The 15,648-nt window shown below is 36.6% G+C and overlaps 1 protein-coding gene across 1 annotated transcript; it reads left to right on the top strand.

Annotated features, from left to right (window-relative positions):
- Positions 1-22: 22 nt before the first annotated feature.
- On the top strand, positions 23-15,594 carry LOC129273421 (uncharacterized). The gene is made up of 12 exons (XM_064107589.1): positions 23-722; positions 2,816-3,048; positions 3,516-3,667; positions 4,381-4,474; positions 4,834-5,958; positions 6,849-7,000; positions 7,842-7,935; positions 8,635-9,060; positions 9,757-9,907; positions 11,088-11,227; positions 11,665-13,134; positions 13,894-15,594. The coding sequence occupies exons 1-11, from the start codon at positions 656-658 to the stop codon at positions 11,980-11,982; spliced, it is 2,952 nt and encodes a 983-aa protein (XP_063963659.1). The 5' UTR covers positions 23-655; the 3' UTR covers positions 11,983-13,134; positions 13,894-15,594.
- Positions 15,595-15,648: the final 54 nt, after the last annotated feature.

Here is a 15,648-nt window from a genome sequence, read left to right as displayed (position 1 = left end):
TGCTTCAAATCGCTTTGCGCGCAATACGAACCTGGCAAGTGAATGAAGGAAGCGATAATTTTTGCAATACGGTACGGTACCGGGTAATGACTTTGACAAGAGAGAGAGAGAGAGTCGAAGAGAGATGAAAGGATTAATGGTGCGCGTCGGCCTCTGCCGAGAGCTCGGCCAGCCAGCGCCCAGCTAGCCTCCTATCCTCCGACCTCGCAGGCCAGGGCAGCTGGCAGCCGCTCGCGCCGTCTGACCCCACGAAAAATTGAGAGCAGAGCAGTTTCTACAATATGAGGGCAGACGTTCTGACCGTCATACCTACGTTTGGCATTCTTTTGAGCTAAAATGAGGAAACGGATGAATTTCACTTCATTTGACAAGTCATCTTACTTTCCAGTGTACCTTTTCTCATTGTTTTCATTTTAACGAAGCCGAAGGAAAAGAACCGTTTTTTAGACTGAGTCTGACTCTGACTCTGAGACGGTCCGGAGATGAACGATCATGTCAGTGAAGCCAATGCTAGGGCCTAGGCCTAGGGCAATGGAACTAACTAGACATTGACATTGTTGTAAACCAACTTAGCTTTAAAAGTGCAGTGGCCTGAGACCATTTTTGTTGGTTATCTCCTTCATTCTCTTTTTGAGAGAGATTTCAAACGTCAGCCATGGCAGATGTCATCGAATTTCTTCATCAAAAAGGGTTCAGCGATGTTATTGTTAAAGGATTCATTGGTGAGTGTTTTGCAATCGTTAAAACAAAGTCAAAGTCTTTCCAATTAAATATGATATTGTATGGATGGGTCAACTTGGGTGTCTTAGTAATTTTGAAGCCTTCTTTTTTATCTTCGGATTACACAAAAAACATGAATGTAATAGTTGAAATCTTCAATTTTGTTTGTTACAATAGAACATTTTGACTTTTTTGTATGATGATGTCCCCAACCCAAATCTGCTCAGATCAGTTGTAGCAACAATTCGAGTTAAGATATAGATCTAGGTCTAGGCCTAATATGAATCTCTTTTTATTTAACAAAATCTTTCAGTTTATAATGTTCCGTTCCGAGTAAGTGTGCCAAATATTTCATCAAAATTTTAAAGAAATATATGATTATCTTGGAAAAAACCTTGGGCAGTCATTTTCAGATTGAACAAAACAATGGTAGGATGGGGGGTGGGGTGTCCGGACACTTAATATTTTTGAAGCCTTCTTTTTTGTCTTTGGATTACACTAAAAATACGAATTCAATAGTTGTAATCATCTTCTGTTTTGTTCTCTATAATATTACCTGACATTTCGTACTAAACATTTTATGAAACTTTGCTTGTAAATTTTTCCAAATGACTTTCTAAAACTGATTGTCCGGACACACAACAACTGGGTATACCCGGTCATGTCTGCGCACCCATTCACTTTGCACACATCAGGGGTAATGAGAAAGGCTGTCACATGAAATGCCCATAATTCATTATTTTTCCACCGTTTTGAGTTGGATTTTTTATTGAATATATGTATTGCATGTGTGAAAACTGTTTGTTGCGCATCTTCTTTTACTAGAATCGCGCAGATATGCGTATGCGCAGACAAGGGGGACTGCACTGACTTGGGAGAACTTGCCATACTAAAAATGAGATTTTTCTTGTTACTTTTTCCAAATGGCTGTTTGAAAATCGATTGTCAGAACACACAACATTTGGATATATGAAGGGGGGGGGGGGTACTCACGAATAAAGGCATACAGGGATATGCCGCTGGAATGGGTAGCTTTTTTGGAAGAAATCCCTAAACATGGGGTAAGGTTTTATGCAGGAAAATCCCTAAACATGTCCCTAATTTTTAGATACTGGCCTTAAACTTGGGTCCATATTCTCCTCCAATTTTGGGTGATAACCTTTTATTTTTGCCTGTCAAATTTTAATAAATCCTTAATAATGGATACCTTTTTAATAGACAAAATGACCCGTAAATATGGGTATGGGTTTTGAACCTTCAGCCGCACACCCCTGCCCAAATCTAAGTACCCCCCCCCCCCCGGGAGGATGTCAGTGCACCTAATGTTAAAATAGAATATAAATTTCTTTTACATTCTATAATATATTCAGCTAAAGATGTTCATCATATTGTTAAAAGGAGAAGTGCGAAAAATCTCATTAAAAATAAGAAATAGGCCTCTACTTTAGCTAGATGATTTTCAGGGGGGGGGGGAAGAAAAACACTGGCACTGCCAAGTGCTTTGGTTTTATAAAAAGTGACATTTGTGTTTTTTGGGAAAAATCTGTCAAAATTTAGTGATGATAGATACATGTACTCTGAACTTCTGAAGTCTCTTCCCCTATGAGATGAAAGTAAAAAACGTAAAATTCATACTTAGGGAACAAAGCCAAGTTTGTTTCACTCACAGATTATACCTCTGTCACAATTGCTCTATGGCGAGTTGAAAACAGTTGTTTATTCAAACCACCTATGTAGCTGGTACAAAAAATGTTCGGCCACCATAGGGCAAATGTGACTGCGGTATTACCTTCTGCCAAAATGAAGGTACTGTAATGGGCAAAACAACTTGCTGTGAAATTTTACAATATGTACTGAATATGTTTGAAGCAGAATTACAGTAACATATTAAAAAAAACACATTATGAGAAATGATGACGTAGAAATATTAGTACTGGTACTTTAAAGAGATATGATGTTTGTTTTCACTAATTTTATATTTCTCTCCGGAAAATACAATAGGCCTATGGTTGTTTCCTTTTTTATGATTCACTCAGACTCAGTACAATGTGAAGATCATGTTAGAATGAAATGTACTATTTCATAATTCTTGCAGACAATGACATCGATATGTCAATCCTGCCCACCATCACAGAGAGCGATTTGAAGGAATTGGGCATCGGGAAGACTTTCGGAGAGAGACGGCGGTTGATAATGGCAATAAAGAGTTTGCCTTCTCCTGGTGAGATTACCAGCAATGTCAGCTGCAGTGTGCAGCCACCTCAAGCTCCCAGTATAAGTGTGGCGAATATGGCCAAGTACTACAGGGCACCACTTACAAGGCCAGAGGTAACAACAGCTTGCCTTTACTCCATTATTAGGACTGTCTGTTTATTGAAATTTGAATCTTACAAAAGTCACAAACTTTATTGAACTCATGAATCCATACTGTGGAAAGGCTCAGTACAACAGGTTGTACAAAATCCAAAATAGTTTGAATATTGTATGAGTAATTCAGAGTGAAATGCAATAATGAGCAGAGAGAAATATCAAACTACTCTAAGAAACAAGAAGCCTGGTTAATGTAGCCTACATGTACTTCATGCTGTTGTGTTTACAGTGTGACTGCTACAAAAGTTTACTTGAAATTTTGATAAATATCAAATTCCCTTATTCAAGGAATTAGATGATTCTGGAAAATAAATTGTGCTGCTTTTATTTTTAAATTAAATACATGTATTTGACATTGACCCCATTTGACAATCTAATGCTATAAAGTGTTCGTTGATATTGGGTTTTTTTTCTTCAATTTCTAGGATTACGATATCAGGAGAATTCTTGAGAGTCATTACAAGGGGAGGGGAGTTGTTCGTGTTCTTGACTCTGGTAAAAGTCCATCAGCTATGGATAGGAGAGCACTGGTGCAAGTAACGGTTGACTATCTAGTTGAGAATGGGGGTCATATGCTGTAAGTGTCTGCCTTTGAATATCCCAGCATCCACTAACATTTATTTGAAGTTAAGATACATTGCAGAATGAATGTTCCCTAATTTCACAGAGATTTAGCTCATGTACAATTTGGATACTTTACCATGGAAATGCGAAAAGTCAAGATGCCACATGTGTACCGGGGTATGTGTACAAATCGCATCAACCACGTATTAAGCTCTAACTGATGTGTGCATCACAATAAGACACATTGCGTCACTACACATTACCAAGAATCACAATAAATTTTGTAGCTTAGTAGAAACACAATCAGGGATATAGATATACTGCTAAACATAAATTTGAATCGTGTAAACTATATGAATTGAACAAAATCAAATGACATTACCATCTTAAGTTTTCAAAGTTATGAAATAGAATGTGAGCAATATAATTCTGTTTCCATAGTGATATTTCCAGGAAGTAAAACAAGATTGACATTTTCAGATTGATGGGTCCAAGTGGGTCACCTGTGTATGATTTCTGCATATTTTCATTTCAGTCTAGAATCCGTCACTTAACATATTTGGTTTACAAATTATATATAAAAATTCACTAGATATAAATCTATTTATACAATAAACAATGATTCTAAGGATTTTCTCTCAAACTTATTGTTTTTGCCATTACTTGAGTTTCATATCTATTTTTTGCGTGCAACGATCAAGGATGTAAATTGCTTGAATTTTACAGATACCCAACCATGGAGCAGAAGCAAGCCTTGGCAATGGCGATTGTTACACAGTTTCCTGCTTTGAAGAATAAACAACATGGAGAACATGGTCATGTAAGTATAGCATAACTGTTCATCAGTCATATTGGTCTGCTCTACTCTGCTAAACCCAGGGTAATTATGCTGCATTGTTGTCGAGCACTTGAAGACTTCTGATAAAGTAATTGTCAAGTGCTTCATGTCAATAGAAAGTATAATTATTGCTGTCATTGTCATTATCTTTGCCAACTCTTTCATCATGGTCATTACCATTAGATCATCATCATTTTGTCATCAAAATCAATGTCAAATCAATCATCATCATCACCACCACCAACATAATAATCGTCACCCCCACCACAATCGTCATTACGTTTATACTTGATAGATTGTTCATGAAATTAATCACATCTTTTCTAACTTGGTTTCCACAGGAGTACCTTTTTCATAAAGGTGGTGGGTTCTTGGACTATCGACTGAAGAACTTGCGAACAACAGCTGCACGTCGGAGGGCGTATGAAGTGCAAGGCCTTCCCATTCAACAGGAGGAAACAATGGACATGCAATCCTTGATGTCTGAGAATCAAGGTCTAGATGATGAATGCCAGTTGATTGATGATACTCCAGCTTCAAGTTATAGCCAAAGCAATGTTGAGCGCACTCAAGATGATGTTGATCGCACTCATAACAATGTTGAATGCACTCATAACAATGTTGAATGCACACAAAACAATGTTGAACGCACTCAAAACAATGTTGAACGCACTCCTAACAATGTTGAACTAACTGACAGGTTGAAAGGAAACACGTTGGTGTCACTCAAACAAGAGGCAAAAGATGTTGTGTCTGTTGAGATAGAGCTAATAGACCAATCTTCAGACCCTAGACCTACTGGAAACAATTCTGGAGATAGACTAGTTGATATGGATGATGGTATAAGGACGCACTTACCAGCATTAGAAAATCAAAGAGGAGGAGAAAACATTCACGTTCAACCAGATAGTGTTTCCCAAAGCAGCCAGTGTATTCAGCCTGTTGGAGTTCCTAAGATGCAGGAAGCACATCCTGGGAACTCTCAAAGACAAAGTGGACATGCAACCTGCCATGGACAGGTTGGCCAAAATCTGCATCAAAGTGTTAACACAACATGTGTTCAGTCACAAGACATGTTGGAAACAAACAACCAAAAGTCCTCAAATCAGAGATCAGTGGATAATATTATCAGCAGACAGATACACGGAGGTAGTGTTTATCATCCATGTTCAAGTCATAATAACAATGGCCTGCAAGATATGTGGAATGTACACTCAAAATGTCCAAATCAGAGTGCTAATATGAGCAACCATGTTGAAATGGGCCAGTCTTCACATCAGTTTTCAACTCCAAATATTGTTGGATCGAGAGAAATGCCGTCACCACAGTTCTCGAATGCTCCTCCTCTATGCCAAAGGGATAACTTCCATCAACAGTTTGCACCAGTTCCTTTTCCTATGCAAGCTCCCCATTCAAGCAAGCATAATGGTGGTTTTTACCATCCACCTCTACTTTCTAGGCCAGAGGTAAGTATACTGAACACTGTGAAACACCCAGGTCAAAGTATTTTTTCAAAAGTGCAAATTATTACTGTTCATTAGTGGGGCATTCGGATCTAGCCATTTCAGAAGTAAAGCTGACTATGATGATAACATATGGATGACTTCTTAGCTTTCTTGTATAAACAGAAAGCAGACTGTGGTCATTGCAAGAAATACTAACTTTATACTAATGAACAAGGTTGTAGTAGAAACATTTTGTATTTCAGGTAGGACACTTGGTAATTTCACATTCAGTGTTGGTGTTGATGGAAAACAAATAGCATCCACCACACCCAACTTGAAATGAAATTAATGCTGGTGGATTGACATCACTCAGTGTTGATCTGCAACAAAGAAATTGGCATCAATTTCTAAACTCGGTTGATCCTGGAGCTCAGTTTAGCAGCCCAATTTGACCTATTAACACCAACAACCAATTCTGTACTTGAATTACCCCACTATGAGGTTTTATGAAGAGATGAATCACATTCGTATGTTACAGACCAATTGCATTGTTCATATGAGAAGGGGGGGGGGGGGTAACCATGATGGAGTGGCTACTGCCTACCCCTAATTTGTAAAACCAGGTGGAAATACTCAGGGGTTCCACTTTTTACCACTTTGACTTAAGTTCATTGCCTTGGTGATTGGCAGCTAACACATCTCTGATTACTCTGTTTACGCATATCCCTATATCCTTTGAGGGAGGGCACTATGAGATTATATTGTCATATGCATAAAAAGGTCTTTTTCTTTTTCCTCTAATCATTTTTCTTTCACCCAACCGATATATGTCAATAATAAACAATTTATGAGCTGCATTACGTTTATGCAGCATTCACACAACCCTTGATCTTCTGTTATTTACTTCGTAGCACTACAACATAAGAAGGATTCTTGAAAGCAGCGGCAAGGGACTGGAAGTTCTTAGAGAATTGGATCAGGGCAAGATGCCATCGGTTAAGAACAGAAGATACCTGGTTCAAGTCACAGTGGCATTTCTGGTTGAGCATGGGGGTAATCTGCTGTAAGTAGAATTATGATGACTCTACCTTGAAGGATGCAGGACATCATGCTTTTGTGTTGTCCATCAATCTGTACAAACTTTTGTTTAAATAATGTGTTTTATTGGCTTTACGGTCAAAGTGGAAGCGCCATGGTGTAGCAGTTCTGACTCTCGCCTTGTAATCAGAGGGTCGTGTGTTCGAATCACACCATGGCCTAGCGTCCTTTAGCAAGGCGTCAATCGACACTTTGCCACTCTCATCCAGGTGTTAATTGGGTACCGGTAGGAAACAATCCTTATTGTGGTTGGTTTAGCAAGTGTGTGCCTAACAAGCTGCTAAAAACCTATGAAACCAGTGACCGGTAATGCTTACATGTATTGTCCTCTGTTTACACAATTTGAAATCAAATCGAAGCCAGCATTTCTCATACAATCAACTCTGTGATCTGTATAAACTTGTAAACACAACTACCTCAAGGATCATTGGGCAGGTTTTCATGCAAATTTATACCTACACATAGGTCCAGTATGGGGCCCCTCTGTGAGGTCAAAATTTGAAGGTCAGTGATCAAATGGGCTCTCACATATAATTATTTTTTTTTTTCAAAGACATCACCTGGTTACAAGACATTAATTACCCTACCACTGAATCAGCTATCTGCCTTTTGAACTTGATCCAAAACCAAATTAATGCACTAGTGCCCATTGTTATGGCATTAATTATCATAACCGTGTCCCTAAAAGTTGGATCTGTAATTGCTTACAAGGATTCATGCTTCCTCAGCAGCCAGGTGAAATTAATAATAATTCATTTTAGAAACGTCCAACGATGACCATCATTTCTGCTTTGTTTGATGTGCAGGTATCCTTCCATGGCACAAAAAGAAGCCTTGGCAATAGCGATTGTTTCTCAGTTTCCATGTACAAAGGATAAACTTCCAGGGGCAAAGGGTCATGTGAGTATGAAGAGAAAAATCCTTCATCATTTAATACTTGTTTCCATGTTCATCTTCCTACTTAAAAGAAAAAGGGTATAAGTTACTCGTGTTCTATACTTCCGGATTTTATACAATGAAAAAGTAATACCATTAATTTTGTGTGTTGCAGAGGGAAAAAAGCTAGAGGGAAAAAAATGAATATTACTGACTACATAGATCTTGATTCATAAATCCTGGGTGTTTCATCAACATTTATCATCTTACAAGTTTTCAAATTTTTTTTATTGGCTAGGAAACACGGGTGTCTAACTGTTTCAAGTATGGTAACTGTCAAATAATTTATTTTTAAATGGTTCCCCTAAACAATCTTTTGCTTTACAGCTACTTTGTAACCCTGCTCAACTAATTCAATTCCACTAATTTGCATCATTCACACTTCCTTAGTAATGATAAACAAATGAAAAAAAATAATTTCTTACAATCTTAATAGAACACATTCAGCAAGACCGAGCTGTGCTTCCAGAGATTTACTATGGTTGCCCTTCAAGAAGCCAATGAGGTCTATCTGGTAAGGCATTTTTAAGAAGCTAACCTGTATGCCATCCATGCCAAGAGGGTTACCATCATGCCAAAAAGCAACGCAAATGGCAAATCAGTTGCTACCTTGATGAAAATAACAAATTTGCTTTTATTTCTGTCTTTGCTCTTTGTCTGTAGGAGTACCTATATCATAAAGGCGGTGGCTTCTTAGAATTCCGCCTGAAGACCTTACGATCGACAGCTGCACGTCAGAGGGCCTCTGGAACGCAGAAAAGATATTTTCCACCACCTTCTGTGATGAAGATGCAACCCTTCGGATATAGATGTAGATCTCAGGTATCAGATCCAGTTCCTAACCCAAGTGCAAGTGATGACATTGAACTTCTGGCAGCCCAACCATCTAGTCCAACTCTGATTAAAGTCGAAGAAACTGAAGATGGAGAATGCCACGGCTGGAAAGCAGAGGACACAGAGGAATTGGTAGCCATTAAAGCTTTCTTTAAGGATACACACCTTCAACGAGATGAGTGGATTCAAGGGGGTGACCTCAGTATATCTGATATCATAGCGATGTATCCTGCTTTCAAGGATGTGCCTGTAATGGTAAGGTTTAGATCTCTCTTTGATGAAATTTATGTTCAGCTTACTTGTTTTACGTAGGTCCTATATGACCTAGAATTGTGTCAGAATGCTATTTGAGATAATACTCATGACTTATTGAATTTCTAGGCCTTTGGACCAATTAGATATTAGATAAACTGACTACAGCGGAAATAGGATTAGACCAAATGACAATCAATCCTAATCAATATACATTAATATTAATTAATTAATTTATCTATCTATCTGTCTGTCTGTCTATCCATCTGTCTGTCTGTCTGTCTATCTATCTATCTATCTGTTTATTTGTTCCTTGTTTGTTCTTTCATTCATTTATTTATTTATAGTTACTTCATTTTTGCAAAAAAAGATGATCTTGGGCAAGTAGTATTAAGAGCATCCACCCCTGTGATGAAAGGTCATGAGTTCTAATGCTTGGTCAGTTTATACAAAGACTTTAGAAATGGTACTTTGGGACATTAAATACGGGGAATTACAAGCCCCCTTCTGTGTCTCAATACAACTCCAAGTAGACCAAAAGCTGCCTATTCACCATTAGTTGTCCTACTATGGAAACACTTTGCAAGACTGGTCAAAACTTTCCACTGCCCCAGTGATGATAGAGAATAAAAAGTGATATGCCTATTACTCTAAACATATTATTTTGTAGAAATGCCATTTGATTTCTCTTGCTTATAGATCGACTACGACTTCTCATTGAAGTATGGGGCTGAATCTTCGGATGCTCTATCTTCATGGCTACAAGAGTTCACAAAACCTATTCTGGCCTTGGCGAGGACTAAAGATACAACTTCGATGATCCTTGATGCCTTTGGTGACAATGGAGACAGTATGTATCATTTAGGACCCTATTATACCAAACACAGTCTTGGGTATGAGCATTGGGGGTGTTTCACAAAGATTTAAGAGTGACTTAGAGCCGCACTTAAATTCTCAGTTGCGTGTTGTATGAAATGCATCACTGCATTGGTCAGGGGAGCGTTCCATCAATATTTTCATCCGACAAGTTGTCAGATCTGACATCTTTCCATGATTTTGATTGGCTGAAAGGCACTGCTCCTATGGTAACTGTCGGATAAAATGGGACTTGTCGGATAAAACGTCTGACAAGTCCTTTCATGAAACGCCTCCCAGATCATGCTAAGAGGATGCGTGCTACTGCACATTAATCAGTAAGATAACCCATTAAATACCATGCCCACTTTAACATTTTAGCATGACTTGACATTACACTCAAGTCTTTGTGAAATTCCCTCCTATTCTGATATTGACAAAAGGAAGCAAGTAACATTTTGATCGAAATTGAGTTTTTAGTGTTTGCATTTTAAAAATTTAATTCTTTTTCCAGGCTGCTTCCAGGCCAAATTTTATAGAAAATCACTGATTCTGATATGAGATATGACTGGTTAACGCATTTGTGTTTATGTAAATCACAGACACTGCTCTTGTACAGGAGATTACATTTACAATTTCATTAAATGACCCCCTTAATAGTCAAACTAGGGTAGCATAACAGGCTCCAATAATATGGGGACATTTTTTTTGTAACAGTGAAGTGTGAATATCAGTCATTGTAAGTAAGCTATGTACTATTACTGTCTGATATAATGTCAACAAATCTCTTGTGATAAAAAGTGGGCAAGTTAAAAAAAAAGAGTTTTGTTGTTGTTAGTGCTGTACATTGTCCATAAATTTGTAAAAAGGCAAACAAACTTAATACTTGGTAAAATGATTACATTTTTTGCTGTTTTTTGGTTGTGTTTTTCCCCTTTTTCACACTTTAAAAAGCTGTTAGTTGCTACGAAAAAAATTGAAAACAGAATTCTTCTCCCCCAGTCATGATGATGCAGCAAATGATTCCAAGACTGTCGTAAAAAATACACTTTGCAACTTTGGCTCACTGTGACATACATTCATTGTTCCCCACCTTTCTATCTTATTGTTTCATTTGCATTGAATATATATTTTACAATTTTTTTCACTGTTTATTTTTTTCTTTTACTTTACAGTCCACCTGTGTGCCCTGCATGTTCTTATAGAACTTCTACCAACTCCTACTGGTGTTGTCTGTAAAAAGCAGCAGAAAATGATTGGAAAAGCTTGTGCTGTTACCAGAAATTCAACAAGCCCTGTCTTTCAACATGAACAAGTAAGTACATCATGACAAACTAGGAATAATAATTGCAAGATATAGTAGGATGAGAACTAATACAGCCCTATGAATAGAAAAATATAAAATTGTCAGAAAACAAGTAAAATAAAATGAAAATTCTGAAGATTTAGTGAGAAAATTTTGAGAAGAGTGTAGCATTCACCTGGTTTTTGCATATATTTGGTAATTTATCAAAATAGGAACTAGTTTTTCTGAAAATACACAATATCATTGATTTCTATTACAAATTTGCCCTCAGGTTTTAAATTAAGTAGCTTGGAACGGTAGTTAATTTTTTGTTTGTGTAATGGCTCCATGTATCATTTTTTACCATTAAACAACTAGCTGTAGCCTTTTTATGTTTAATTGCAAAATTTTCAAGGTGTATTCATATCTGCTTGTTTAAGTGTAACCTTATATTTTGTTCATCACAGACTGGGACTGATGCTGCTGCATACGCTACAGGCAAGCCAGCGGAACTCACCCAGCCATTCCTGCTGTGCCTAGGCCCCAGAACAGCCCCTGAGGAATACTACCTCATCTTAGACAATATGGCTATACCAGCTGGAAACTCCATCCTGACTGCATTCGCCAGGCTCTTCAAGTCATTCTATGTATTCAAGGCTCCTTTTGATAGTCGTGTCTTGATATTCTTTGGTTTCTTTGCCTCAGTGGTGTACAAGGTTTCAAAGAACATTTCTCCTCAGGTCAGAGCATTTTATTTGCTCTTATGCAACCAAGGAAATCAGTAGTTTATGTATAAAGCAAGGACACAATTTTTTCTCCTTTTTTTTGGGGGGGGGGGGGGTGCATTAAAATTTCCACCTGTGTATTGTTTTGTTAATGTTGTTAGCTCTTACAAGTTGCTGTAATACAAATAGCAATAGGTATGAGTGCGGTTGTACAAAACTCTGCATGAGGTCAAAGAAAGATGCTCTATTCAGTGAGTTGATTAGATCCCTCTCTTACCAAATGCAAGCTGTCATACCATTGCACAAAGAGATATATTCACTATTTGTGTTGTAAAACACCCTGAAAATTAGCGAAAATATGACTACTTTAAAGAATAATTGAATTTTTTTACTACATTCTTCCATTAAAAATAAAATGAAAGAATTATTAAAAGCAAACAGTAAAATCTCTGAGCAGCATGCATTGCTAGTGGTGATTAAAGTACACATCGAATCTGCAGCAGTGGGCATTTAGCCAACAGGCCTACGTGTATTAAACCTGCTTTTGATTCATGTAGTGAAGTTAATTGATTCGTATCTAGTGTCTAGTCTGTAAACAAGATTTAAAAATATTGTTTTGATTCAAAGCTATTGCATTGGAAAGTTGAAGTCATTCTTGCCTCATAATGCTACGGACGTTAAGTATTGTCTTTATGTTTTCATTTTGTGTGATAAAACTTGTTTTTATGTAAACACAGTTACATGTATTTATGTCTGTATGTATGAAAAGGGAAAAGGCCCTTGGGGTAATCAAACCTACCTTGTAAAATGAATATTTTTATTTCAGGTTTCAAAACAGTAGAAGTAATTTGCTAGGACTATCAAAGAATTAAGCATTATTATAGTAGGAATCTAAATGTTAACTGGAGCTAGAATCATGTTATATTAGGAACATTGATTCTTTATTCTAAAACTTACACCAAAATCATTGTTTCAAATATGTGGAAGAATAACCTACAAGGTTAGGATGATCAAAATATAAATATAAAATATTGCAATAATCATAACTTATCTGTTACTGCACATTTTGCAGTTTGCACAGTCTGAGAAATGTTGAAAATAGCCCGCTCAAGTAGGGGGGGGGTAACATCATAATAGTTGTGTCTTTATAAAGTGTAGGAGGTAAAAATTATGGATAAATATTATTTTTATTGTAATATTGTCTTAAAATAAGTTTAACCCTAAAAAGACTGGGGGGGGGGCTGATTCAGCCCCCCCTCAACATTTTTCGCGATAAATCTGTAATGCGAAAAGCTGGCGCCGCGCCGTTCCATGACTTTTTTCTTTCAAGTCTTGCGCAACTTTTGAGACCAAATTTGCGACGCCCGGGTACGTGGTTCCGAAATTAAGCAACATTTTGTAAGTGCATGTCGACCCGAAATTGCTCAAAAACATGGATTTGTGTACAAATCCAATTCAAATTGTGTTTTTAGCCAAAATTCATAAATGTATCATTATTTTCAATTTTACTAATCAAACTCAATTGATTTCATCTTGTTTATGGTCAAAATAAAGTAGCGGACGATTTCCATTGAAAAAACAATAAAAAACAAAAAGTCAAAAAACAAAGAAATACATGAGAAATTTTAAAAACAATAAAATACATAAGAAAACAATTGTGATATTGAATTTTTTTTTAAGTACATTTGATCAGAATCCTTCAAAGAGTCTGTGAATAAAAAATTAGCAGTTTAGAGGCCTTATTTAGTTAACTAGAGCAAATCTTCGATTTTACGCATAAATTAGCATTATTAATGAATTATGAGATTTTTCGGAAAATTTGATCCTACAGTCTTGGAGATTATGCCATGGGTAATGCACGTGCCAATTTTCGTTGCGATCGCGTTGTCGACGGCCGAGATCATAGGGGGGGGGGCTGAATCAGCCCCCCCCCCAGTCTTCTTAGGCATCGAAATAGCCCAGTCTATTTAGGGTTAAGACTGGTTTCATATTAAAGGTGCTAACAAACTTCTTGCCCTCAACATATCTTAAAAATCCATATTTTATTGTTCGAAATAGACACCAGAAATGAAATACTCCGAAAATTTGTTTTGCCCAATTGACCGTGGGCCCGGCAGCCGCTGTGCAGCGCCAGATCGACGAGGCTCTATTCCTTTAATTGTTAAACGCCAAACAGGGTAGCAGCAACTCCCATCTTTTAACCTGTTTTGGTCTGATGCGGCCAGGGTTTGAACCCCCGATGAATGAATATCCTCCAATGAAATCAAGTTATTTTGCTGTATTGCTGTTTTACATATGATTGGTTAAACTTCACATTTAGCATTTTTTCTTCAAAAGTGTGTGAACCATTTAAGAATTTTCCATGATTTAAAACAAAGTATAACATTTATGTTGAATTGTATGGGATTTATTTTCATTAATGAGCATAAGATGAAATGTCATATTTTATTGTGTCATCTGTAAGGTTTAGAGGCTAATGATGATGAGATATTAGATCATGAAAAGTTTAAGTTTTATTGACTTTACAGTTGTATCTTACCGGACCGTAGAAATCTGTTTGACATTTGAATAGAAATTTGTCCTAGAACACTTGAAATATACATGCACTGGCCCGAATGACTTGGATGATTATTAGACTTATGAAAGATTAACTTATGCAAGTTCAAATTTTCTATACTTCAATGTACATGTAATTTTGATTAATTGTATGGATATTTTGTTGTTTTTCTGTGTTATCAAAGAAAAGTGAATAATGAAATTCCATTCCTTGGAAATTTTCATAAATGATGAGCTGTCATGACAAACATGGTAGTATTTTTAAGATGAGTTTTTCTACACATCCAAGATCATGTTTTTTATCATATTGTGCATCTGAAAGTGCAGGTAATTTGCCTTATGCAAATCTGGGACCACAAAAATCATTGAGACTTGGGATATATTCAAATAAGAAGAGATATTTCAAACATGTTTTGCACTATGTGGTCTAAAATATCTTTTTTGAATTGAGTGAATATTTGAGGTAGGCAAGATTACCTTTAACTACAATATTAGATATCTATTTTCCCATAGTTCATCTTCGAAATAAAATGTTCTTTAATTAACTCTGTGAGGAAGCTATTTTCTGTATTCAAAAGCATTCCCATTTTAACCAGTTTTATATGATGTTTTGATAATGGTTAGAGTTATTTGTTGTTATTTTTTACCCATTCTTGCCATTGTTCTTTAACCAGGGAAGTATTCTGTGAAAACAAATTTCACTGACAATTGTTATAAGCTACTGAAATGCTTGTCTGATTGGCTGAGAGTAGATTGGTCAGTTGTAGTGTTTGATATGTAATAATGAGTATATAATCATTATGATCAAGTATAGTGACTAGGTGCTTGTTAGAGCAGTAATAAAATGCTTCTGATCAGATGATTTTTCCGTCACCAGGGCGGAGAGTGTCAGCTGTAAATTAATGTTATTAAAAAATGAAACATATGAAGTGATATCATCGCTTGGTTGTTTTTCACTTTTTATTGTTTTTTAAACCAATGTGATGTACATATCAAACAACATAATGAGATTGGATATATCTGTACAAGATCAACTTCAAATACGTTTTGCCAAATTTGGAAGTTGGCAGTTAAAGTATTAAAATATCATGTGTATCACTTATTGATACTAGTTAACATTATTGGCTGTACATTTCAATTATTCAAGTGTTTGTTTTCTCTACAAATTAC

This window comes from Lytechinus pictus, chromosome 12 (assembly GCF_037042905.1).
Source record: "Lytechinus pictus isolate F3 Inbred chromosome 12, Lp3.0, whole genome shotgun sequence".
Classification (NCBI taxonomy): Eukaryota; Metazoa; Echinodermata; class Echinoidea; order Temnopleuroida; family Toxopneustidae; genus Lytechinus; species Lytechinus pictus.
Note: the sequence above shows the minus strand (reverse complement) of the source record. Positions and strands in the feature narration are given on the sequence as shown.